At 47.8% G+C, this 24,763-nt stretch overlaps 2 protein-coding genes across 7 annotated transcripts in view; one reads left to right on the forward strand and one right to left on the reverse strand.

Annotated features, from left to right (window-relative positions):
* The window catches only part of LOC119465198 (TNF receptor-associated factor 6-like), a 204,389-nt gene extending 198,301 nt beyond the window's left edge, over positions 1 to 6,088 (reverse strand). Inside the window, exon 1 of one of the 2 annotated variants that reach the window (XM_049655548.1) lies at positions 5,682 to 6,088. In XM_049655548.1, the coding sequence (XP_049511505.1) occupies positions 5,682 to 5,966 (285 nt within the window). In that variant the 5' untranslated portion in view covers positions 5,967 to 6,088. The remainder of the gene's footprint in view (positions 1 to 5,681) is intronic. The other variant, XM_037725996.2, reaches the window with a different exon arrangement.
* Positions 1 to 24,763, forward strand: part of LOC119465199 (E3 ubiquitin-protein ligase PDZRN3-B-like) — a 199,426-nt gene that overhangs the window by 146,659 nt on the left and 28,004 nt on the right. The window contains exon 1 of one of the 5 annotated variants that reach the window (XM_049655553.1): positions 6,698 to 7,130. The exons of 3 other annotated variants lie outside the window; for them this stretch is intronic. In XM_049655553.1, the coding sequence (XP_049511510.1) occupies positions 6,846 to 7,130 (285 nt within the window). In that variant the 5' untranslated portion in view covers positions 6,698 to 6,845. Of the gene's footprint in view, positions 1 to 6,697; positions 7,131 to 24,763 lie in introns of those variants that run through there. One more of the 5 variants, XM_037725997.2, reaches the window with a different exon arrangement.

A 24,763-nucleotide genomic window follows, 5' to 3' on the forward strand; every position in this document is an offset into this window, starting at 1 on the left:
GCTCGCTCGCACCGTCTCTTATCTCCACACGGCTCTGACCTTTATGCGCTCAGTTTCCGTTGAAGCGATAGACCGCACGTACAGTCAACCACAAAAGTTTGCGGACCACGCGAGCGCGTGCCAGACTGCCTATCCGCGCCACCTAGCGGTACGCCACCTAGCGGCGACAGGGGCGCTCTACCGGATATGAGCCCTCTTGGTACTCGCCTGCCTGTTAATTTTTTATTCCCGTGCATGACATTGTTAGTTCGTTGTGTTGACGCAGAGCGCTGTCTGCGATAAGACCGCCACATATCTGGCTTGATAGCAGTATCGGAGCAATCACTGCAACCTTTGTCGACTGGTGTGCCTGTGGGTAGATAAGTTTCACGAAGCGCTGCGACGATTATTTTACGCGACGTTTACTGGCGCACTTTGGTTGGCAGCATCTTGGTCCAATGAGTGTTGCTGCTTCTGCGTCTTGAGAGAAAGGGTAGGGAGGTGTTTCACTGTCATCAAAAATAAAGAAAAAGCGGATGCATAGAAAATTTTCTTTCACACATAGGCGCATCTTCGCATCAGTCGCTGAAAACGTAGTAGACTTGCTTCAGGCCACGTGGTGATTGCCTATTTGGAAAGATGCCGCTGCGTGTTCCACTTGACGAAAGAAGGCACATTGTGCGTTTATTTATAGAGGGAATACCTCAGCGCGAAATCTGCCGCCGAACCAACAGGAGCCGGACTGCCGTGAATAGATTATTCAAGCTTTCCGCGACGATGACAGATTCACAGATATGGAGCGCAGTGGGCGTCCAAGGGCCACGACTGAGGAAGAGGACCGCCTGATTACGGCCGCCATCGTGGCTGATCCTTTTCAAAGTGCAGATGATATCCGAGAAGCGCTCTCGCTCACGGTATCGTCTGAGACTGTAAGAAGAAGGCTGAGTGAGCTTGGCCTGCAGTCTTTCGTAGCAGCACAGAAGCCCTGCCTCTCAGACAGCCAGCTACAAGAACGACTCATGTTCGCTACAGCAATGAAAGATTGGACAACAGAGAAATGGGGCGATGTCATCTTTAGCGACGAGTCAACTTTTTCCACGCGCTGGGACCAACGGAAGCGGGTTTGGCGTCCACTAAACTGCAGGTGTGTTTACAGTGTATTGGCAGTTAATTCACGAAGCTAATTCTGCATCACAACATGTTTCACGTAAAATGAGCTTTTGGACATTACGAGATTTTTCTGTAGTGGTATTATGTTGAAAACATTAACGATTGTTTCATAGTACTACTTACTCTGAAGCTAATTAAAAGCTGCCAGTGGGTCTTTCAGTACTATCTAATGATGTTTGCACGTTTTCTATTGCAACTCTATAACAGCATTATAAAGTTCATACGCAAGAGGAATCACAACATTTTTAGACGCGCCGCTGGAACCCAATTGTGTGCTATTTCTTGCAGATATCTGCCTAATTACACACAGAGTGTTCTATCCAGTGGACGGTGTTCCGTGAGCGTGTGGGGAGCAATCAGCAAAGATGGCCTTGGTCCCCTTGTGCGTCTGGAAGGGCCCTTCACTGCGTCACGGTACTGCAACGTCATCACTAGACACCTCGTTCCGTATGCGCTGGACGGTCCCTTCAGCGACGGCTGCTATTTTTTTCAATACGACCGCAGCCCGATCCATAAAGCACGTATCGTCCAGTCATTGCTAGAAGAACATGCTGTTTGCCAGCTTGAGTGGCCTCCATGTGGCGCCGACTTGAATCCCATAGAAAATGTCTGGGTCATGTTGAAGAAACGGCTGTCCACACGAGCCAACCGCGGCCGCACGGCCGATACGCTGTGGCAAGCGATCGCACAAAAATGGGAAAGCCTGCGCGGTCGACCGGAGATTACTGAATCTTTGTACGAGTCGATGCCCACACGCATCAATAAGGTGCTAGAAAACGGCGGACATTTCACTTCCTACTAGATCATTGAGAGACCTATGTTTCATGACACTTCTGTAAATGTCTTGTGAATAAATTCATCCCCTTCAGACACGAATTATGATGCACTGTCTGCAAATGCGTCAAATGCGCATGGCATCATTTCAAGACGCTCACTATTACATTCCAAGAAAGAAGACGAAGCAATGTGCTGTTTTGTGCGAGTTTCAGTAAAAAAAGTTAATTAGCGTATAACTCATTATCTAATTATTCTGAAATCCGTCAGCTTCAATGCTTGCATAAAAAGAATCAACTATTAGGCCCGAAACGCATGCACACTTGCTTTTTCGGTTGTATTCGTGTCGACCGGAGAAAAAAAATACTCTTGACGTTGGTCTTGGAACGCGGCACGTCGAACGATTGTCTAACATGGTAGTGTCTCCAGCAAAGTGATCATCTGCAGCAATACGCAGGACAATGAAGTTAACTGACCGCTAGTTGTCCCATCAGGAAGCGGACACGAATGTGCACACTGAGTTTTAGGTCATTTGAAGGAACACGTGGCGTGGGACGCGCCTCCGAAGTTCGAGTCCCCAAACGAGGACGCCGTGTCGCAAAGGGTTATAAAAAGAGTCATCGCACCCGATTATTTCTTATTTTTATAAATGTAACCACTATAGCAGCGCGGTGGTTCGGGCTTTGCGCAGCAAAACCTGGGCGCAGGCGATCAAATCCCGGCCGCTACTGTCACTTAGCGATGGGGGAGGAACGGAAAAATTCTGCCTACTGACTAAGCATCTGTGTCCCATGGCTGCCTCACCGCTCACTCACGCACTCACGAAAAAAAAAAACAGCGTGGCTACGCGAAAATAGAACTGATAACAGCCGAAGAATACGCTGTCTGATTACTTGTACTGATATTCTGCTCTCACAGAATATCCACAGCGGCCACAATCGCCATAGCATGTGACCACCCTGTATCAACATACTTTGCAGTCGACGCTCTAAGGGTGCACATTCGACATGTCGCAAGGACGCCCTTTCACCATTTTGCTTGCCTGCCAACGACTAGGCCGCATACGAGTTTTAGCCGTCTCCTGACTATACACGGAGCATCGCTACCATCGAATTACGTCCCTGCAGCATGGCCTTCGTTACCACTGTGGTCTCTGCATTCACCTCGAATATGCCTCACCATTCCAGGCGTGAATAAGAAGGCACAAATTCCGTCAGCAGCATTGAAGCAGGCAGCATTATTGCTACTACATGAGGTCCACAGTGACCGCTTACATGTTTACACAGATGGGTCAGTCATGCACTCCAGTTCAGCAGCTGCAGTATTTGTCCCAGCAAAATCTACAGTAATAAAATTCCGGACATCGCACTTGACATCGACGACGGCTGTCGAACTTACAGCTCTGTGTGCAGCAATGAAATTTATTGAACAGGAACCGCCCCAGAAATGGTCTATCTTCTGCGATTCCAAGGCCGCCGTCCAGAGTTTGCTCTCTGCACTACGCCGTGGACCCCACGAACGCCTTGTCGCGGACACACGCGAAATTTACCATCAGGCAGTTGACAAAGGACATGACATTTTCTTTCAGTGGCTGCCAAGTCACTGTGGTATCTTTGGAAACGAGCAAGCGGACGCAGCCGCTCGATCTTCACATACCAGTACCGATTGCGTCGCTATCCCTATGTCCAGAACAGACGCAGCAAGAAAGCTCCGTGCGCTTGCTCGCGAGCTTACGTTAGCCCACTGGAATTCAACGGACTTTAAAAACCAGCGCCTCTGTTCCCTGGATCCTGATCTGAAGTTCCGCCTTCCACATGGCTTACCACGACGGGAGGTAACTCTCATTTGTCGCCTAAGACTTGGCGTAGCATTCACCAACGCGTACTCCTACCTGATGGGAATGGCCACAAGTCCAGATTGTGAAACTTGCGGGTGCAAAGAGACGATAGCACATCTTCTGTGTGATTGTCGTCGTTTTAGTGCACAAAGGAAAGTCCTCAGAACCACGCTCGACAAGATAGACAGCCGTCCCCTTACGGAAGCCAGAATTCTTGGTCCATGGTCCCAGCCGACGTCGGAACGAACTGCTTTAAAAGCGCTAGTACGCTTTTTGAAAGAAACAGGACTACATGAAAAACTATAGAATTGTGCGGACAGATGTGTTGTTGTTTTTTTCTTTTTTGTTTTTGTTTTTTTTTTCTTCTTTTTAATCTTCTCTGGTTTTCTCATCTTTTCTGCCCTTACCCCATCCCCCCGTGCAGAGTAGCCAACCGGACACTTAACCTGGTTAACCTCTCTGCCTTTCGCCTCTTATTTTCCTTCCTTCCTTCCTTCCTTCCTGCTCTCAAAATATAAGCAAGTAGCCCTGGCTAACAAAGAGCGCGTCACGTTGAAAGAGATAGGTAGAAAATATTTGCGCACAGTGCGAAAATAGACAGGCCATAGATTTAAGGAGGGATGCGTCTTCAACGTAGCGCTGCTGTCGATCGCTGGTGACGTAGCGGAAGTGTCGCGAAGAGGCTCTTGGCCACGCGCTCGCGTGGTCCGCAAACTTTTGTGGTTGACTGTACGTTCGCCGCTGCGGTGTATCCGCTTGCTGCCAGAGTTTTGACGGTCGTTGTCTGCAGTCATTCAGTGTGAGCTATTCATGTTTGTTTGTGCGCGCTCACACCACGCTTGTTCATTCAGTTAGTAATAGTCGGGCCAGATTTTCCAACGCACGCTACACATGCAATGCTGCCCGGATCGGCAGTGCAGCGCTACAGATGTGTCCCTTCGCACGCGCTGCCCACGGGAAGCGCTTCTCATCAACACCACCGTTTCACACGCGCCTTCTCGTGGTCATCGAGTCTCTCTTCACGTCGGTCTACTTACGCCGCAGCACACCTGCTTACTTAATCAGCTCATGTTTACTACAATTCATATTGCTACCAAAGCCGCTCACCTTACTTCGTATGACATTGCTGTGTTGCTATCGCATTCATTGCTTCGCCCTTAGGGCGAAACTGTGACATTTTTTTTTGTGTCTCCTTGTCGCTGCGTATTACGGTAGCAGACGCAGTGAAGAAATATGCGTGCACGCACTCAGTACATTGGCCTTTCGAACACAAAGCGTGCTGTCAAAAGAAGTGTGTAGAACCAAATTTTTGACAATGAAGGCTCAAAGGTTGGCCTCGCCCAACGTTTAGTTAACATTATCGGCTCAGTGCCCGCAGTAACGATGAACTGCCCTTGACAGTAGCACGCTTCCCGACGAAGCGGCCAGCGCGCGCTGCCGTAGCAGTCGACGCGGTACAAGATAACGGGTCTCGACCGTCTGCGCCTGCGCGAGCTGCTTCCGACAACCGACTCCAGCGCTCGCCGCATCGCGATGCAATGCGCTCCGAGATGTCCCCTAAGTGTGAAACAGACTGTACAACCGGTGGTGGCTACGCTCATATGTTTTCACATTCGGCAAAGTTTCACGTCGTTTCCGGTGACATACGTCCTGTAATGCAGGATTACATCAAGTTAAAAAAACAGCCACATACCGAAATTAGGGTCCAACTGTTTGTGCCTCTCGACACTATCGCTACTGCTGCATTGGTAAACTCTTACGAAACTTGCTGTCTTGTAAGCTAGCTCACACATGATTCCAGCGCTCCAGCGAGAAATGAACCCTATTTACAGCAACACACGCTCCATACTGTTTTGTTAACGTTTTCATTATACTTCGTCAATGATCTCAGGATAATAGAAAGAAACGAGTTCTTTCTTACCTTGCGCCTGAGCAGGTTGTCCAAGGGAAAGTTTATCCACTCAGCGTCTTCGGCAAGAAACTGGTCACCGTCGAGCGGACAGGCGTGTGAATTGTCGAGCCGGCAGTGCTCGTAGCAGCTGCGGCAGAGCACGTGTTTGCATGGCAGAAAGGCAGTAATACTGGGCAGCACACCACACGCGTTGCATATTTTGTTTTCAGGAATACGCTCGACGAAGTGCAAAGGTCGCCAGTCTAGTTCCTGAGAAAAACCGCACAGCGTATACCGCTGGCCTCGAGAAGCCATGACGAACCGCGCATACGTAGACTGACAAACGTCCTGCCGACTGCTCTGCCGAAACTTCGAAGCGTTATCAGCGCTCTGTCTTCGCAGTTGTTTCCATGTCGACTATCACCAGCCCCAAAAAAGTAAAGCTAGTTTCGGTTTCAAGGAACATGCGCACTCCTAGGGCTTGCCGGACATCCTAAGTTAGTTTTCTTATTTCTCTTTTTGTGAATTTTAAATCGGGCGAAGCTCGGACAGTGGTCGCCATCGTGCGTCCGTCGAGCTTGCCTCCGCTCACCCTTGCCACTCGCTCAGCAATATCAGAAGTCGCTTGGTCGTCTGCTTCGGTTGTCGTCCCAAGTGTGAAGATGGGAACGATAACACACAGAAGCTTGATCAGGCGTGCAACGAACGGAATACGTGGAAACCAGGTCAACCAAACATTAGACGAAGATGGCTAAATTGGGGCATCGCAAGTGTTGCGCGGCTCTGTGGTGTTCGAACACCGGGAATTATTTATTTATTTATTTATTTATTTATTATTTATTTATTTATTCAATACTGCAAACCTTGTACAGGTCCAAGCAGGGTGAGTAAAAGGTAAACAAGGCAAATACAACACAGTTAATAACGTTACTTGTGGCTTGTCGTGTTAATACTTGTGTTAATAACGTGGCTTGTCGACGATTAAATCGTCGACAAGCCAGACAAGTAGATAATTTCCAGGCTGACCCATGGCGAACAGCAAGCGTCGTGGTGAATGATCAGGAAATTGGGTGTAGCATTATCAGATGATAGTCGCCATGGAAACAACTGCGAAGACAGAGCGCTGATAACGCTTCGAAGTTTCGGCAGAGCAGTAGGCAGGACGTTTGTCAGTCTACGTATGCGCGGTTCGTCATGGCTTCTCGAGGCCAGCGGTATACGCTGTGCGGTTTTTCTCAGGAACTAGACTGGCGACCTTTGCACTTCGTCGAGCGTATTCCTGCAAACAAAATATGCAACGCGTGTGGTGTGCTGCCCAGTATTACTGCCTTTCTGCCATGCAAACACGTGCTCTGCCGCAGCTGCTACGAGCACTGCCTGCTCGACGATACGCACGCCTGTCCGCTCGACGGTGACCAGTTTCTTGCCGAAGACGCTGAGTGGATAAACTTTCCTTTGGACAACCTGCTCAGGCGCAAGGTAAGAAAGAACTCGTTTCTTTCTATTATCCTGAGATCATTGACGAAGTATAATGAAAACGTTAACAAAACAGTATTAACAAAACAGTATGGAGCGTGTGTTGCTGTAAATAGGGTTCATTTCTCGCTGGAGCGCTGGAATCATGTGCGAGCTAGCTTACAACAAGACAGAAAACTTTCGTAAGAGTTTACCGATGCAGCAGTAGCGATAGTGTCGAGAGGCACGAACAGTTGGACCCTAATTTCGGTATGTGGCTGTTCATTGAACTTGGTGTAATCCTGTATTACAGGACATATGTGACCGGAAGCTACGTGAAACATTGCGCAATGAGAAACGTTATGAACGTAGCCACCACCTGTTATACATGTACTGCAGCGCTATTGATTATACATTCTCTGGTTCATTATGCCCTGTCTTTACATCCTCCCCCACCGCCGTAGTCGAGTAGCTCTGACATTGCGCTGCTGAGGACGAGGTCGCTGGTTCGTCCTCAGCGGCGGCGGTGGCATTTAGATAGGACGAAATGCAAAACGACTCTGGTATTTAGAGTAAAGTGCACATTAAACGACCCCATACGGTCAAAGTTATTTTGCACTACCCCTCTACGGCGTGCCTTAACATAACATTGTGCTATTGGCAAGTAAACCAAAGCACTGTATTCAAATTACTCGCATCCGCTGGCGTGACATTTATTGATTTCTTTTGCTTCTTGTCTCCGTCTCTCGCTGTACAACTTGTATTATGGAGGACGTGTTTTGCTGCGAAGGACGTTAGGTTGTATGTTGTAGTTACCTCGTGACAAACTGATCTTCCTCCTGTATTGAACGATTTGGTTTGGCCAGTACAGTCAGAAAACTGAAGTATTCGGACGGCCAACAACATGCTAAGGACTACCACTGAAAACAATGCTGTAATATTTAGCTACAGAGGCAAAGAAGTAACAGTGGCACAAAATTGTCTGTTCACATCAGTATTGAAATAGGAGAAAGTATAAAAATATTATGCAGATTAAAATGCCATGTTGGAATTTGTCAAGCCAAATTTTCTTAACGCCTTTAAAAATTTGGAGGAAGCTTGAGCTTCGCCTTTAAGAGTGGAACGCGACAGCGTTTCAAGATCCCTGGCTGCTTGTCAGTCTTTTTTCTCGTATATTCAAATTACAATCCGACGCTATCACGTCTGTACGGTGTGGCTAAATCGTACTTTACGATTTTTATGAAAGATCTTACTTTGAGAAATTCAGTTTTTGTTCACTAATGACTCGCGCTACGCGGAGGGCCTGCCCGGTCGGAGTGGTTCGGGACGCTGTGGTTCAGCGTGATTATTTCCGCCAACGACGCCGACGTCGCCGTATTTTCTGCGACCTGTATCTGTTTATTTTCAGCGCAGCGTTTGCACCATAACAATCACCGGCATGCTTGTGAATAATGCAAGACACAGACCTCCACTAGCTAACGCACGCGACCACATTATCTATTGTTTAGAAGTCGTCCCGTCTGCCCAATATATACTTACCATCCCGTCCGTAATCCGTCCATCTCTGTCGTAAGCAGAGCCAGTTTAAGCGACAGATTACGGGAGCACGAATGCACGCGCCAGCTTCTGACAGCGCCGAGTAGCTTGGCTGCGCACTGGAAACAGTGCAAATGCTCTCCGCAACTAGGTAGCACCAAATTCATTGGCACAGCAAAGACGAAAACAGGGCGAGAAATATAGAAAACACTTGCGATAGCAAAAGAAAGAGAAGTCCGTAGGCATGCCGTCCATCACCGTCATCGAAGCTAGGGTCCAGCTTGCCAGGGCGAACGTGTGCAAGTGAACACCGCAGTTCGGGCCCACCGCATCATCACGTGTCATTGCCTTGTCAGATGTTATATTTCACTCCCTCCCTCCAATCGCCATGTATACAGGGTGCCCCAGCTATCATGCACCAAAACGTAAAAATATGCAAATGCTACGTAGATGGACAGAACAAAGGTAATGTTTGTTTCCGTCGCTTGGAGATACACAATTTTTTTTGCATTCCGCCTAATTACATAATTATTCTTAAGTAATTCAACAACTTCTCAAGTATTATAATGAGGTGAAAAGAGCCAATGAGAAAATTGCTGATCAACATCAAACACTCACGATACCGCTTTCTGTTACTCGACACCTGCTACATAGAAGTGTTTTTCCGAGCCCGAAAGAAGCCCGTGAATAAGTCCCTTGTGCGGCCATTCGCGCCACAATTTTGTGTGTATTCGCGGGCTTCTTTCACTCTGGGAAAAACTTTTTTTGTAGCACCTATTGAGCAACAGACAACTGCATAGGGAGTTTTTCACGTTGCTCTTTAATTTTTTCATTGACATTTTTCATCTAATTTTAATATTTGAGAAGTTGACTTAAGAATAATTGTGTAATTATGTAATCTGGTTATCTCCAAGTGACGGCAAACATTATCTTGGTTCTGTCCAGCTACGTGGCATTTGCATATTTTTTAAATTTTGCTACATGATAGTTGGCACACCCCGTTTAAGCGTCCTCTCTAACAGTACTAAATGGGTGGTAGTTTGCGCCACGTATACCTGCACCTTTTGTTCTTTGATGTTCGTTATTTAGTTCTTCCGTAAGCGTAGTACTATACCAAATACAACCATGAACGTCCACCTACAAACCCCGTTCATTGTTTTACTAATCAATATAGTAACTATGCAACATTGAAGTAAATATGTCTGCTATGCTGTTGTCTTGAGCCATCGGACATAGATACGAAGCTGACTGTTGTAGCGGGACTAGGGAGTGGGCAGACACGGCAGATTAAACTGCGCTCATTGAAGCAATGTGCTCTGATCCTAATACTACGAGTTTTCTCTCACATTTTTGCTTTTAGGCAGCAGAGTGGACAAGGGCTGTTTCTTCTGCACACTTTGATAAAGCATGGGCATAGCAGGGCATAAACCTAGGAAGGAAACTAAGAAAAAAAATGCAGCAGAAAATGTAAAGTGAGAATTTTGTAGAATACTTCAAAAGAAATATCGATGGAGCCTAATCAGAAATAGGCCTGCGCCATGCAGGTAGTGAGCAAGCTGTAATTTATAGTCGCCTCACGCTCAGATAGTATGGGGCATAGTATAGCGGACAGCGAGGCGCCAGCTCATCGTGAGCGGGAGGTCATTTAAAGGCCCCCGCGAACCAAGCAGTACATTTAAGTTCCTGCAGCTATGTGCAGGACTCATTTCCCAAGAATCAACGTGATAATTGCCCTTGAAGAGAGGTAGCGGCGGCTACAGACGATTTTACCTTGCCGAGGTTAGCTGGGTGAGTGCGTTATTTCTGTCAGTCTTATTACTTCTTGCATGCATAAGCCCGAAGGGTGAACACCTTGAATATATACCGTGCACACGTACGGCGACATCGCGAGTAGCTTATAGCTGCTTCTCTTATCGTTGGACCGTTCTCTTCGCGCGATTATGAAGAGTACGAAAGTCAGCATTTTTAATGGAAAGCACTCTAGGGCTACTTCCCTCGGAAATCTGTCCGTCCGTCCGTCCGTCTGTCTGTCTCTAAAGCATGACACGATGTGCTCTATTGGTAGACATGAGTTCCTACGGGGGTATTTTCCAGTGTCTTACAGCTACCTATAACTACTGAGATTCGTGATTATGACTACATGTAGTCAGCACTTAAGAGGTATTCAGAGCAAATAAGGTTATTAAAGACTGATAAGAAAACTTGCGATGAGATTACTTAAGCGCAATAGGAATAATTGAAGGTAATTAAAAATTAGGATGCAAATAAGAATTAATTTGGGCTAAGATATTTAGCCTGATCAAGGGCAAATAGGGTTAAATTAAGCCTAATGATGAATACATAAGCTGACTTTTTGGTTAAGCATAATTTCGAGTAATTAACATTAAATTGATTAGGGATAAGGGGTATAAGGAATAATTAGCGGAGTTAAGATAACTTAAGCCTACTGAAGGATGATTACGATTACCTTACGTAAGCCCAATTAAGGATAAGTGCGATGAAGAATATTTCATGTCTAATGACGTACGTGCTGACTGAAGAGGAAGACGAAGGACCGTGCCGTGATCGCGAGGGAACCCCGCGCTACGACCAGCTCTTGCAGTGCTTACCTGTATACCTGGTGTTCTTGCAACGTTATCGACGACAATAAACGTCGTCGCATTTCCTGCATTGGAGCTGCAGGAAGCGCTTGCGATATCTGATCCCGGATGGCTTGCTGTAGCGTTGGAGTCAAAGCTGCCGTAGGTGCGTCGCTGTGAGGCAGCAGCGATAGCTGCCTGGCCACCTCTTCACGAATAGAATCTGATATGCTGCGATAGGGTCGAGTTGGGTAGAAGGTCGGTAGAAACCGCGATGCTCGAGACGAAATCGGCGTGCTGAATGTTCTGGCGGGCGATGGAACGTTGGCGACGCAGGTCGTCAAAGCTCTGGCATAGGTTACTAAGGACGGATACGCTCGTTGGGCTTTTTGCCAGCAGCATCTGGAATGCGCCGTCCTCGATGCCCTTGAGGATATGCTTGATCTAGTCATCCTCTGACATGCTCGGATTTACCCTCTTGCACAAATCGAGAACATTCTCGATGTAGCTGGTGAATGTCTCTCCAGGCAGCTGTTCGCGCGGGCGCAGACGCTGTTCAGCGCGTAGATTACGCACAGCGGGGCGATCAAACACTTAGACAAACAGGGTCTTAAATGCTGACCAGCTTGAAAAGTGTGATTATGTGGTTGAAGAACCACAGTTTGGCTACGTCGGCGAGGTAGAAAGACACGTGGGACAGCTTAGACTGGTCGTCCCATTTGTTATGGGCACTTACACGTTCGTACGATGAGAGCCAGTCGTCGACGTCGTGTTCGGCGGTCCCACTCAAAATGGTTGGGTCGCAATGAAGAGGAACGCCGGCGCAGACGACAGTGGCAGCCGGTGGTGCAGGCAACCAAGTGGCTGGCTCAGGCATAGTGCAGGGCGATTGTGTTGGTGTTGGCAGGGTTCGAGTGCGGAGCTCCAGGACGAGGCGAAGGATCCCAGCAACTTCCATCAAATGCGACGAGGTTTATTGTCGTCGATAACGTTGCAAGAGCGCTAGGTATACAGGTAGGCACTGCAAGGGCTGTTCGTAGCACTGCGTTGTTGTTGACCTGAGTGGTTGTGGCGCATACCCACAGTGGGGAATTGGCCATGAATCAGGTGGTTATATTCGGTGCATAAAAACAAGGGAATTAACGAATAGAATACTGGTGATTAGAAAGGAAGATTTTGTGAGAGAAGAAAAAAAACTAATAATAATAGGTTAAAAAGAAATAAATGAATAAAAAAAACAATGGTGGGGGAAATGTGACAATAAGTTTAACATGGTAATCGATTTGATTCAATGAGATAATTTTGGATTGCCAAGCAAGCATTTCTGTGACTGAACCCAATAATAGACGCTCCAAAAGATAGAATTACAGGTTCCGATAAATCTAGACCAATATTGCGAAGCGGGATTTCCAGTAGTCTTTTCCTTATTGCAGAAAAACGCCTACAACACAACAAGAAATGGTCTATTGTCTCCGCTTCGCCACAGAATGAGCATAATGGTGAGGGGACCAGACCAGACCTGTGTAAATAAAAGTTTAACGTAGGGATACGGCAGCGCAGCCTCGTGATGGCCACTTCAATTTTCCGGCTTTGGCAAAAGTCTCTGTGCCAAGGGTACAGAAGATGTCTGTATTCCAAAGAAGTAGTTAGAGCAGAGCCTGACACTGCCTGCATAATGACACTCCTGCGAAATCTAGCAGCAGTGACATGAGCAGTCAAAGGACAATACGGAAAATTTGTCCCGTTATCAATGCCTTGGCTATTGAATCTATTTCATTTATAATAAGTCCTTTATGGCCAGGCACCCAAATTAAAGGCAAACTTCTCAAATAACCAGGTATCAATGAATGAAACGTCCTCAATACGCGAGAGTCACAAGAAGCAGTGAGGGATGAGCACAATGATAATGAATCAGTGACTATCACGGCTGACGTAGTTGATGGGTCTAATTTGCGTAGAGCAAGCACCACCGCCATGAATTCGGCTAAAAATATGGGTATAAAATATGGCAGCCGAAGAGAAAATGTTGAATCGAGAATAGGGGAAAATATACCAACACCTGATTTTTCCTCACATTGTGAGGCATCTGTCACAATAACGATGTTTGTTTGCAGGCTCTGCAGATGATCTTGTAATACACCATCTAGAATGCTATGTGGAAGTAATTTTGAATTATTAGGAAATATGTCATCGAATTGAATTTCAGTGGTAACAGATTTGTAGGGAATCGGAAGTACATCACAGATGCGCACGTCCAAAGGGCAAGTAAACGTTGCGTGAATGTAATTTGGATAGTATGTGAACGCGGCCAGTTTACACGAAAAAACCAATCAGGTTGGGAAATGAATATTGTATGAGAACGTCGCACCGGTGATTCGTGAATTCTCAAAAACGTCTGTACTGTCAAAAGACGGAACCTACACGAAAGAGGAGGAACACGGGATTCGAGATAAAGAACCGAATTTTCAACAAATTTGGGAAGCCCTAGGCACAAACGTAATGCTTCTCTTTCTAAGAGAATCAAAGGGCGGGAAGTGTAAGCTGGAGCTCCAGAGAAGAGTGCGCAACCAAATTCTAATACAGGGCGAACGTACATGCGATATATCATTAGAAGTGTATCTCTTCTCAATCCTATTCGACGATTGCTCAGCCTACGCAAAATGCCAATTGCACGAGTACCTTTTCCAGTCACATGATCTATGTGTGGCCGCCAGTTGAGAGAGGAGTTATAAATTATTCCAAGGTACTTAACCGATTCTACCTGTGGTATGTCTTGTAGGTGATAAGAGAGAGAGAGATGGACTGGGTCATTTATCGGAAAAACGAGAATGGCACATTCGCTGGTATTGAGTAAAAACTGGTTAACATCTAAGCAGCTCTCCAGGGCACAAAGGTAAGTTTGCAGTCTTTGATATAACGTATGAATGTCATTTGCAGATGTGAAAAACGCAATATCATCTGCATAAACTTAAGTTGTTACTTCTTCATGATGGTGAATTGGGCTCATGAGAATATTAAAAAGCGCCGGGGAAAGGACTGAACCTTGCGTTACCACTCTCGTTTGTTTGCACCTAGAAGACGAAAAGCCGCTTTTGTAGCAGTAGAATTCTCTTTCACTTAAAAATGAATGAATCCACGCTATTATATAACCAGGAACACCACAAGATGTTAGCCGATTTATCAAAACTGTGTGTTCCACGGTATCATATGCTTTAGCGATATCAAGCGTCACTAAGGCAGCATATTGCTTATGATGTCGAGCAAGTTGTATCCGGCTTTTTAAGTCGACATGGGCATGCCATTGTGATGTTTTTTTGTTGTCACTGATCTCGGGAGCGTGCGGGTGTTATGAGAGATGGATAGGGAAGACGGATGGCGACACAGCAAACAGATTTTTTAATAACACGCACACTCAAAACCAAAACTAAAAATCAAGCACACTACGGGAAGAAAGACTAATCAAGATACAAACTAATGTACAAAGCCTAATATACAAAACGTTCTACTTGGCGCCTATGCGCGTCCGTGGCGGCTAACTCTTCACGAGTCAGGCAACCCTGTCTTATCTCAGAGACGCTAACAAATAAGAGTCACCTTGCTGCGTTCGTCGTTGCACGTCTGTCTGAGTCCGAAGCTCGTCGGCCCTTTTCTCCAGCAGTAGGTGTACTCGTTGATGCTATAGTCGCTTTTGCCTTGTTGTCGGCGCGTCGTCTCTTTATCAGTAGGGAGCTCGCTGGTGCTTCGTCGGTGATGAGCTCGTCGGCTCGTCCGCAACGGCGGTCGCCGTAGCTTAGGCCTACCTGCCTAGGCCTAGCGTCGGGACGCGTCCCAACTCCTTCAAGAGTGCTGACGTGGCGTCCCGAGGAGGATCAATCGTGCCGGTCTGCCGCAGAAGGGGGAGCCTCTCTGGGGTGCCTGGTCCTGCCGTGAGAAGCTGCAGCTCGTCCAGGAGCCTCGCCCGAACTTGCCGAGGTCGACGGCCACACCGTGGACGGCCAACGTCACGGACTCGGCCAGACCCCCAAGTCTCCCGTCGCCAGTGCGGTGCTGGCGATGCGACCTTCCTGGCCCGGAACCACGTCGATAATCCTCAGACAGCGCCGTTCATCCCTCGATTACGGCTCGGCTCACGTGCCTCGCGCGCTCGCGCCGTTCCGAACGCTCCGCTCACATCGTCTTTTTCTTCTTTTATGGCGCCGCCGGCGTCTTACTCATGACATGGCTCCCCTTTTTAAGAGTTTTTTCTGAAAAAACTGCTTTCTGTCCGTCTTCTTTCTTGGTGGCGAACTTGACTCTTGTGACTTGGGTGCCTTTCTGTGCGTCGTCTTCGCTTACCACTCATCACCACACTTCACTGCACTATCGCGCACATTTCACTGTTTGCACTGTTCACAACACTCATGAGTTCATTGTTCGCGCCACTTCAAATATGTACATTTGTTTTGTCCGCGTTATGTTCTCACTGTTTAGTCAATCCATTGCCCTATTCATGTAATCTGCCCCCACGTTCTGTCGTCCCTTAATGTACTATATGTGGAAAGTAAGGCTCCCTCTCATCATATCTGTTATACGTCGGCTTAGCTTTATATGCACGGGCTCCTCTGTTAAACACTGCATCTCGCTCCGCCCAACTTCTATTTGCTCGGGTAGGTCTGAAAATCCTTCCTCGACCATGTTTCTCTGCCTGGGGCCTACCCACTGCTTGTATCGTATCTCTATACTCCTTGGGCTCGATTCGTCCCGTTCCCAACTTGTGCCCCACAAATTCCCTAGTCCTGTAGCCTATCTCACACTTGGTTGGCTCTATCGTCAATCCTATGTCCTTGTCATCGGCAATCGCCAAACAAACACCAGTCTTCTCCTCGTTTTTCCCCTTAGCCATTGCCTTTTGGCATACGTCACATGCTTTTACATATCGTTTCACGTCACTCTGCACTCCCAGCCAAAAGAACTCTTCTGTTATTTTTTGTAACGTGTCTTTGATTCCCTGGTGACCTGCCGTTACACTATCATGCGCTAACTTCAGTACTTTATTCCTCAGTTTCTTCGGGACCATCAACTGTAATACTTCCCTACCTGAACTAAATATACATTTCCGGTACAATAAATCATTCTTCTTTATAAACTCCGCTACTGTCCGACTCCTTTTCCTTTGCACCCGTTCCCCTATCTTCTGTTCACACTTTCTTATCGACTCATCCTTGTTCTGCAATTCTCGAAACTCTGCTACCGTTATATTTAACCCCTTCACGGCCGTAACCTGCAATGCTGGCAGAGGTTTGGTACCCTTACTGCTTGCTCGTGTTTGCACTGCGGCTGCTACGTCCGTGTCTTGTATCACTCCCTTTTGCGCTTCTGAGCATTCCTTCTCTACCACGTCTTTCTCAGTCTTCTTCCAACTTGGGTCGGGGTCATCTGCTTTCCTCGCTCCCGGTACATTTCCCACAATCAAATCATAGAGGGGATCGTCTACACATCTAGCTGCGACTAGTCCTGTATAGAAGGGTGTCGATATTTGGATCTGTGCCTCTGGCAGATACTTGACTGACTTGTCTACCAAGATCACTGGTTTAAAGTATCCGGTCATGCTTTCATGTGGCACTAAACTTTTCCTCACTATAATTGTATTTGCTCCTGTGTCTCTCAACACTGTAACTTGGTGCCCTTCTACCTCGCCTTCCACTACAGGCATGTTCTGCTCTCTCTGTCCCTCCTCTATTGACTTCACAATACATGCAGTCTTATCCATGAATCTGGTCCTGCATTCGTCTGCTCTGTGACCTTTCTTTTGGCACAACTGGCAAACTACCGGTGCTTCGTGACGATTACCTCTCACCCGACAGTTCATCGCTACATGACCCAGCCGATTACATAGGAAACACCTCTGCGGTCCCCTTGGTCTGTTCATTTGTCCTTGATTCTTCACCTCTTCTACCGCTGCTGCGTGCGTATCTTTATCACTCTTTCCCAAATTCTTCAACCCTTGTGATTCTACAAACTGTTCGGCTTGTTCGGCCATCTGCTTTACTGTTTGCAACTTTCTTTCTTTGAGAAATATTGCCAGACTGTTACTGCACCTGGCCAGAAATTGTTCACCTACGACTTTGTCACGAACTGCTTCATACGTTTTGTCAGTCTCTGAAAGCTCTATCCACCTTTCAAAGTAGTTAGTTAGTCGGCACGCAAACTGTTTGCCTGTCTCCGAGTCTTCTGGCTTGCATGAGCGAAACTTCTCTCGAAACCCTTCTGCCGTCAACCTGAATCTCTGTAATAAAGTATTTTTCACCTTGTCGTAGTCTAGTGATTCTTCAGCTGACATACGCCCATATATACTCAAAGCTTCACCCACCAAACATAGGCTTAAGGCGTTAGCCCACTCGCTCTTCTCCCAGCCTTGCCCGATGGCTATTCTCTCGAACCGATGCAAATATGCATCCAAGTCGTCTCTTCGCTCGTCAAAAGGAGCCATTAATTTTCTAGGGCAAATTCTCTTTGGTCTGGAAGCAGCTGAGTCGGATGACGCCGATCCGGGTGAACTTGTGCCTTCGCGAGAACCCGCGCCCATCTCCGCTAGTCTTATCTTTAGTTCTAGAATTTCCTTTTCGCTTTTCTGCTGTTCGCGTACTTGTTCATGTTCCTCGCGTGCTCGTTCGTGCTTCTGGCGCTCTCGTTCGTGCTCCTTCTCTTTCTCTTGACGAGTGTACTCGAAGAATGTCATCGCCTCATCCTTAGACATATTCAAATCCTTTGCTATTGCCGCCAAACGCTCCCACTCCATCTTTGCTACTGCCGAGTATCGGTGACTGGGCTAAGATAGAATCCGGGAACGGATCCTGGCAGGCTCGCCAATTGTGATGTTTTTTTGTTGTCACTGATCTCGGGGGCGTGCGGGTGTTATGAGAGATGGAGAGGGAAGAGGCATGGCAACACAGCAAGCAGATTTTATTTACACGCGAACTCAAAAGCCAAAAAGCCTCAAACCGAAAATCAAGCTACACACTGAACTAAAAGACAATGAATAAATAAATGCCAACAAATGTACAACCTAATGAACACACTAAAATACACACTAAACATGTCCTTAACTATGCCGACACTAATTCTGGGCGTTTCCCACGCGAACGTCTGGCAACTCTGGCCTACTGCGAGAATGTATCGTCCTTACTCAGTTCGCCCTCGTCGCTCGTATTCTCCCGGCGAGAATCTCGTTGGGCCTTTCTTGAAGTCGTTGCTTTTCGCCGACTGTCGCATAGTCGTGGCTGCCTTGCAGTCGGTATGTTCACCCGCTCATCTTCGGAGCCTGTTTGACCCGGTCGCTGTTGCTGACGTGGCCGGGAGAGGTGACGGGTTAGGCCTAGCGATGTGCTCGGTCGCCGCTTCCGTCCAGCTTCTTTCCCGAGTGCCGACGTGGCGTTCCGGGGATCATCGCACGTGCCGGTCTGCCGTAGAAGGGGGAGCCTCTCTGGGGTGCCTGGTCCTGCCGTGAGAAGCTGCAGCTCGTCCAGGAGCCTCGCCCGAACTTGCCGAGGTCGACGGCCACACCGTGGACGGCCAACGTCACGGACTCGGCCAGACCCCCAAGTCTCCCGTCGCCAGAGCGGTGCTGGCGATGCGACCTTCCTGGCCCGGAACCACGTCGATAATACTCAGACAACGCCGTTCCTCCTTCGATCACGCCTCGGGTCACGCGCCTCGCGCGCTCGCGCCGTTCAGAACGCTCCGCTCACATCGTCTTTGTCTTCTTTTATGGCGCCGCCGGCGTCTTACTCATGACAGCCATATAGAGCAGCCAGCCTTGAAACCAATCTGACATGGACTAAGAATTGAATTATCGTTTACAAATTTCATGATAACAAGGTGAATAAGCCTCTCAATTAATTTTACTACATTTGACGTAAGTGCTATAGGCCTGGTGTTCTCCAATGTATACCCTCCCCCTTGTTTCATAAGTATCATTATTACTTTGGCAAGCTTCCACTGCAAAGAATCCAAGCATTTTTAATCGAATAATTTACCAGGTCTAAAAGAATGTTCGGCGATCGCTTTAGCAATATTTTTAGCATTGCATTTGTGATTCCGTCAGCGCCAGGTGCTGTATTTGGCAAGCATGCTGCAGTCTGATTGAGCTCAGATAATGAAATTGACGTGAAGCCATCTGCAGAGTCTAAAGCATAATGAATAGTTGGAAGCCAGGCTGCAAATCGATTTTCTAAACCTTTGGCAATCGCTTCTAAAGAGGAGCTCATTTCTTGCGGGGTCAAAACAATGGAGTCTAATGTTAACGGCGTTGGTAGCACTTTTCTAGTACGAAGAAATGCGAACAGAGCTCGCTTGTTTTTTTATTTTCATAGATAATCGTAATGCCTAATATCATATTCATCCTTGGCTCGGTTAACAGTACGCTTAAATACACCAGCGTGAAACTGATAATTTTTCCAATTTGTCGGGCATTGATTATGGAGAAGTGTTTTCCAGGCTGCTTTTCTTTTCCTATAATCACGCGTACACTCATCATTCCACCAATGACAAGCGGTGTGTTTAGCCGAAGGGATGACAAATTCAGCTTGCTTCCGGGAACCCTCAAGAACCGAACAAATCGTTGAAGCGATTTCCTCGTCATTGGCATTGGCAAGTTTCGAAACGGATGCAAATAAGACAGTCTTAAATTTATTGTGATGGACAAATGTGCACACCTGGCATTCTAAAGATGTTATTGAACACATGATTTCAAATGACACAGGAAGATGATCACTGTTAGTTGCTGAGTCAACCGTTAACCACGATGAAAGATTGAGGCCAGCACTGCAAAATGTTAACTCTAACACTGACCGAAAGTGACCTCTAACAAATGTCACATGTCCTGTGTTCTGACATGAAAGGTTACTATGAATAGCCCATTCCCATAGTCGCTTACCACACAAATCTGTTTTTAGACCCCACGACACGTGATGCGAATTAAAATCTCCTGCGAACAAAATTTCTTTTCTACAAGCAGCTACAGCCCTATCAAGTTGACGCGTACTTTGCACACCGGTGGGGAAATAGATATTAATAATTGAAAATGGTTGATACCCTGGGAGACATAAGTCTATTGCCAAAATTTCGCACTCGGAGTCTATGAACTTAAAAGAAAGGTTTGCCTTATGACAAATTTTATTTGAAACAAGTATCAATAGTCCTCCGCCTCGCGGGTTACGATCTAATCGGAACGAACCAAAACCTTTCAAATCAAAATTTTTCTCTGGTGATAGCCAAGTTTCTTGAAGAAGTATAACATCTGGATTAAGCTGATGAGATAGGCAAAACAAATCTCTTAAAGCTGAGAAGATAGATCGACAGTTCCACTGCAATACTTTCAACAGTCCAATGGTGTTGATCGCAAGCAGCGGCAACTGCGGCCTTAAGAAAGCTTTCTTTATTCATAGGCGATGGTTGACTCTTTTTTGGTTTTGGTTTGATAAACTTCGAAATTGGAGATCCCATGCGTTTGGGAGCTCGAGCGTCAAGTTCCATATCTGTGACAGTAAGGGAGTCTGAGGAAGAGGACTGACCCTCGCCTGGTTGAATTGGCGGAGTAGTGTCCGTCGAGTGATCTTTAAATGTAGAAGGCGCTTCTACGTCATTGCTAGGCATTCGAGGTGTGGCGTTAAGTACTGAGGACTGTAGCGGTGCCTTAGTGGCTTGCAACATTTCAATCATCTGACTGGAAATGATTTGGGCTAAGCATTCTGATAGGCTGGATACCAATTTATCCACAGCTTTAATCATTGCCTTTTCCACTGCAGCGTCAATTGCTTCCTAGAGATTAATATTCATACTTGGAGTGTTACGGGCTGTAACACCAGAGTATCCGAAGGCTCTGTCTTTAACGACTGCAATTGCATCTCTTCGGGAGCAGCGACGGCGGTCGATTATTTCAAGAATTTGAGTATCTTGGGCGCGAGCTGAGCAATTCGAATAGTCTGCTGGGTGTGTTCCCCCGCAGAGGGAACAGTTTTCAGATTGCGCAGAGCATTCACTTGAGGAATGACCATCTCCACAGGTGCGGCAGCGTAGGCTCGACTTACAATGTCCTGCGCTGTGCCCGTATCTCCAACAATTCTGACATTGGATTGGGCGTGATGCGAGTGGTTCTACACGGAACACAAGAGGCCACACTTTGATTTCGGACGGCCATGATGTGCCCACAAACGTGGCAATTACTGACTCAGTCGGAATCCTCATTATTTACAAGGCGATTGCAACGATAAATAGCAATGACGCCTGCTGCGGAGAGCTTGTCTAGGGTTTCAGTGGGACTTAAGTGGGAATCTAGGCCCCGTACGAGGCCCTTGGTGCACGCAAGGTGAGGCGGGATAAAAGTTCTCACCGGGATTGAAGCGAATGAAGTGCATTTCAGTAGATCTTCAACACAGGTCTGGTCCGGTGACCGACACAATATACCTCCGCGTCCGAACGCTCGCACGTCAGTGATGGTTTGGAAGTGGTTGGACATGGTCTTAAGTACCTTCTGGACAGCTCGTGGGTTCGTCAGCCTGATGGAACCTCCATTGGTAGGCACGAGCGCAACAGGAATGCTGCTTACGCCACTGCGAAAAAATAAATCTAAAGGTAATTCATTCGATAGCAGGGATGCTGACCAGGCGGATTGCACCTGGCCAGGAGAATTGGTCGACATCAGCTCAAGATGGCTGATGCAAGGAGTGTGAAAAAATCAGGGATTAAATAAAGGTAGTTAGAAACCTGAAACCACCCGATACACAGCCAAAATACCACTGCAGGCCAACGAAGCTTGGAGAGGCACTGGAACGCCGCAGGAACGCCGCAGGCTCAGCGCGTGGGAGCTTCTTCCAGAGAGCTCCCTGGCGATCACGGCACCATCCTTCGTCTTCCTCTTCAGTCGGCACGCACACAGGGGCGCCTCTGCTTCATTACACATGTTACATTACTTTACGATAATTCAGACTAATTAGGATCGCAAGTATTTCACCTAATAAGATAATTCCGACTAGTTATGTTCACCAATTAGGTAATTAACTCATGACATTGCAGTACTTGCAGTATTTGCGTTGTATTCGACACAGTGAGCCGCGGTAAGCGTAACTCGGCCAGTGAATCAATAATCCGTTGCATACGTCAGAGACGAGTCGGAACAAGCCTGGTCACGTCACGGGGACGGTTTCTCAGTTTCTGAGATGTTATAGCAGAGCGCGAACGTGTGTCGTTAGAGCTCCGCGTGTTGAATTCCTGCGAGGAGCGGCGCCGCAGAAACCGAGGAAACATCGCCCTCAGACGACCAGATGCGTTCGGACAGGTCCGAGACGTATGTCCACGAGTGTTTCCTATAGCTTCGCCGGCGTCGTATGGCGCTGCGCGGCCGCGCGGGCTCTGTCTTGAAATCGATCGGCGATTTATGCAGTCTGGGTGCGCCGAGGGCTGATATCTTCGTGTATGCTGTGTTCTCGACGCTTAGTTCGCGGTAAAGCAAAAGGAAGCACAAAGGTCAGTTCGCTCATTGCTGCTGCGGCTCTTCCTTCCACCAGCGTTTTGACTGCGAGTGTCCGCGGTTACGTTTTTGGGGGATTTGGGGCACTGCATTAGACCATACCTAGTACATTATACCTTATTTTAGATGCGAAGCATCTTATGCTCGGGGCTATGTCACTCCCTCCCTCCCTCCCTGCATCCCTCCCTCCATCCGGCGTGCGCCGTCAACACCCCTACTGCGCATGCGCATCCTCCTCCTCTCCTTGTTTCATCTCCTCTCCTCCCTCCTCCCCTCCTCTCCTTGTCTCATCTCCTCTACTCTCGGCATTCCTCCTCTCCTCTCCGGATTGCGCAACGAATGGCAACACCTGCGGCTCCGCGCGCGATAATGCGAAACAGCTTAGGTAAGAGGCGCTACGGTAGGCGCCCCAGAGGCACCAGCAACAAGCACCAACGCCGCGTGCATTCGGTGCGAACGCAGGCAAAACGCCGACGGCGTCGACAACAGTTCTGCGCGTTGCTGTTGCTGCTGCATGTCCAAGTTTATACAGCTGATAAAACTGCCTTGAGTCGACCCCATGGCTGCTTCGCATACTACTCAGGGTTCCCCTACGTGAAGATGGTGTAACTTTTTTTATTGCGATAGCAATCATATGGACACTCCAAGCGCATTTCTGCCGTCGCCGTGAGGTGCTGTATAAAGCCCGAGAGCGATAAAATCGTCGCCGCGCGCCGTATACTGTATGTTTGAGTGAAAGCGCGCGAGGGACGCGCGCTTTTACGGAAAGCGAACGCACGGCTCCGAGCAAACGCGGGTCTTTCGTCGCGCGAATGGCCGTGGGAGGACTGGAGGGAGGGACGGCCGGCGACGTTTTGCTGTGGCAACAACTGCGTATCTTGCGACCGTGCTAAAGGAGAACTGGCGACTCAATCTCGCACGCGGAAAGGTAGAAAGCCAGAAGGCAGCGCGGAAGGGAGGGAGGGAGTGCGGCTTCCACTCTGCCAGCAACTGCGTAGTTGCACTTCGAGCGGCTGTGGGTGGTGGCGCGCACCGTATCTTGAAATCGATCAGCACACGGCTGCTGAGTGGTGGCGCTGTGCTTTCACCACTCATTTTCTGATGAGGCGATAGACCGCACGTACTATCGTGAGCAATACGAGCTCGAACACGCGAGCGCGTGGAAAATAGCCTAGAACCCTACATCGGACGATTTGCAGCGGCCGCTTTTGGAAACAAATTGGAAAAGGCGCCGCGCTTCCGCTGCCTACATGTTCACACTCCCGCCTCGATATCATTGCTGCAAAACGGTAGCTTGTAGCATGTCACTGGCCGCTAGCGGTGATATCAATTCACATCAACGCGTACAGCTACATCAAATGACCCATCAGGCTATGCAGCTGCTGAGATACCGGCTGTGACGTAGACTGCCGTAATGCACAGGTCGTGCTTGTATTAAATCTAGGCGGTGTTGGCTGAGCGTTCGGATACGCCACTTTTATCAATTATTTGTACGCTAGCGAAGCGGGAGTGCCAACAGTTAGCGGAAGAGCGCCCCTCCTTTCCCCTCCGGTTTCGGCAGCGCCATCCACGTATGACGCTTTCTAGGTTCTGAGGCTATTTTCCACGCGCTCCCGTGTTCGAGCTCATATTGCTCACGATGGTACCTTCGCTCGCTGCTGTGACGCGCTTGCTCACGCCAGCGTTTTGACAGCGCTTCTGTGCGGTCATCGAGTGTGATCTACTCATGTGTGCTTGAGGGCGCTGACACCATGCTTGCTAATTCAGTTAGTAAGCGAATGGTTCATGTTTATACAGCTGATAAAGCTACTATTCTCACTCCGTATAGCTTCTAATAATCTCTTATCGCAATTGATGCTTCGCCTTTCGGGCGAACTGCGACTTTTTTTAAGCCAAGTATCATATTTGCACCGCCCGTTACTGTCATACTATGTGAGCCTTGTTTATCCTGCTTTAACATCTCAGTCGTCGTGTGCTCTTATCACACCACGATTGATATAAGCAAAATACGCTATTTGCTATTTGCGGCACGCAGT

This window comes from Dermacentor silvarum, chromosome 9 (genome assembly GCF_013339745.2).
Source record: "Dermacentor silvarum isolate Dsil-2018 chromosome 9, BIME_Dsil_1.4, whole genome shotgun sequence".
Taxonomy (NCBI): domain Eukaryota; kingdom Metazoa; phylum Arthropoda; class Arachnida; order Ixodida; family Ixodidae; genus Dermacentor; species Dermacentor silvarum.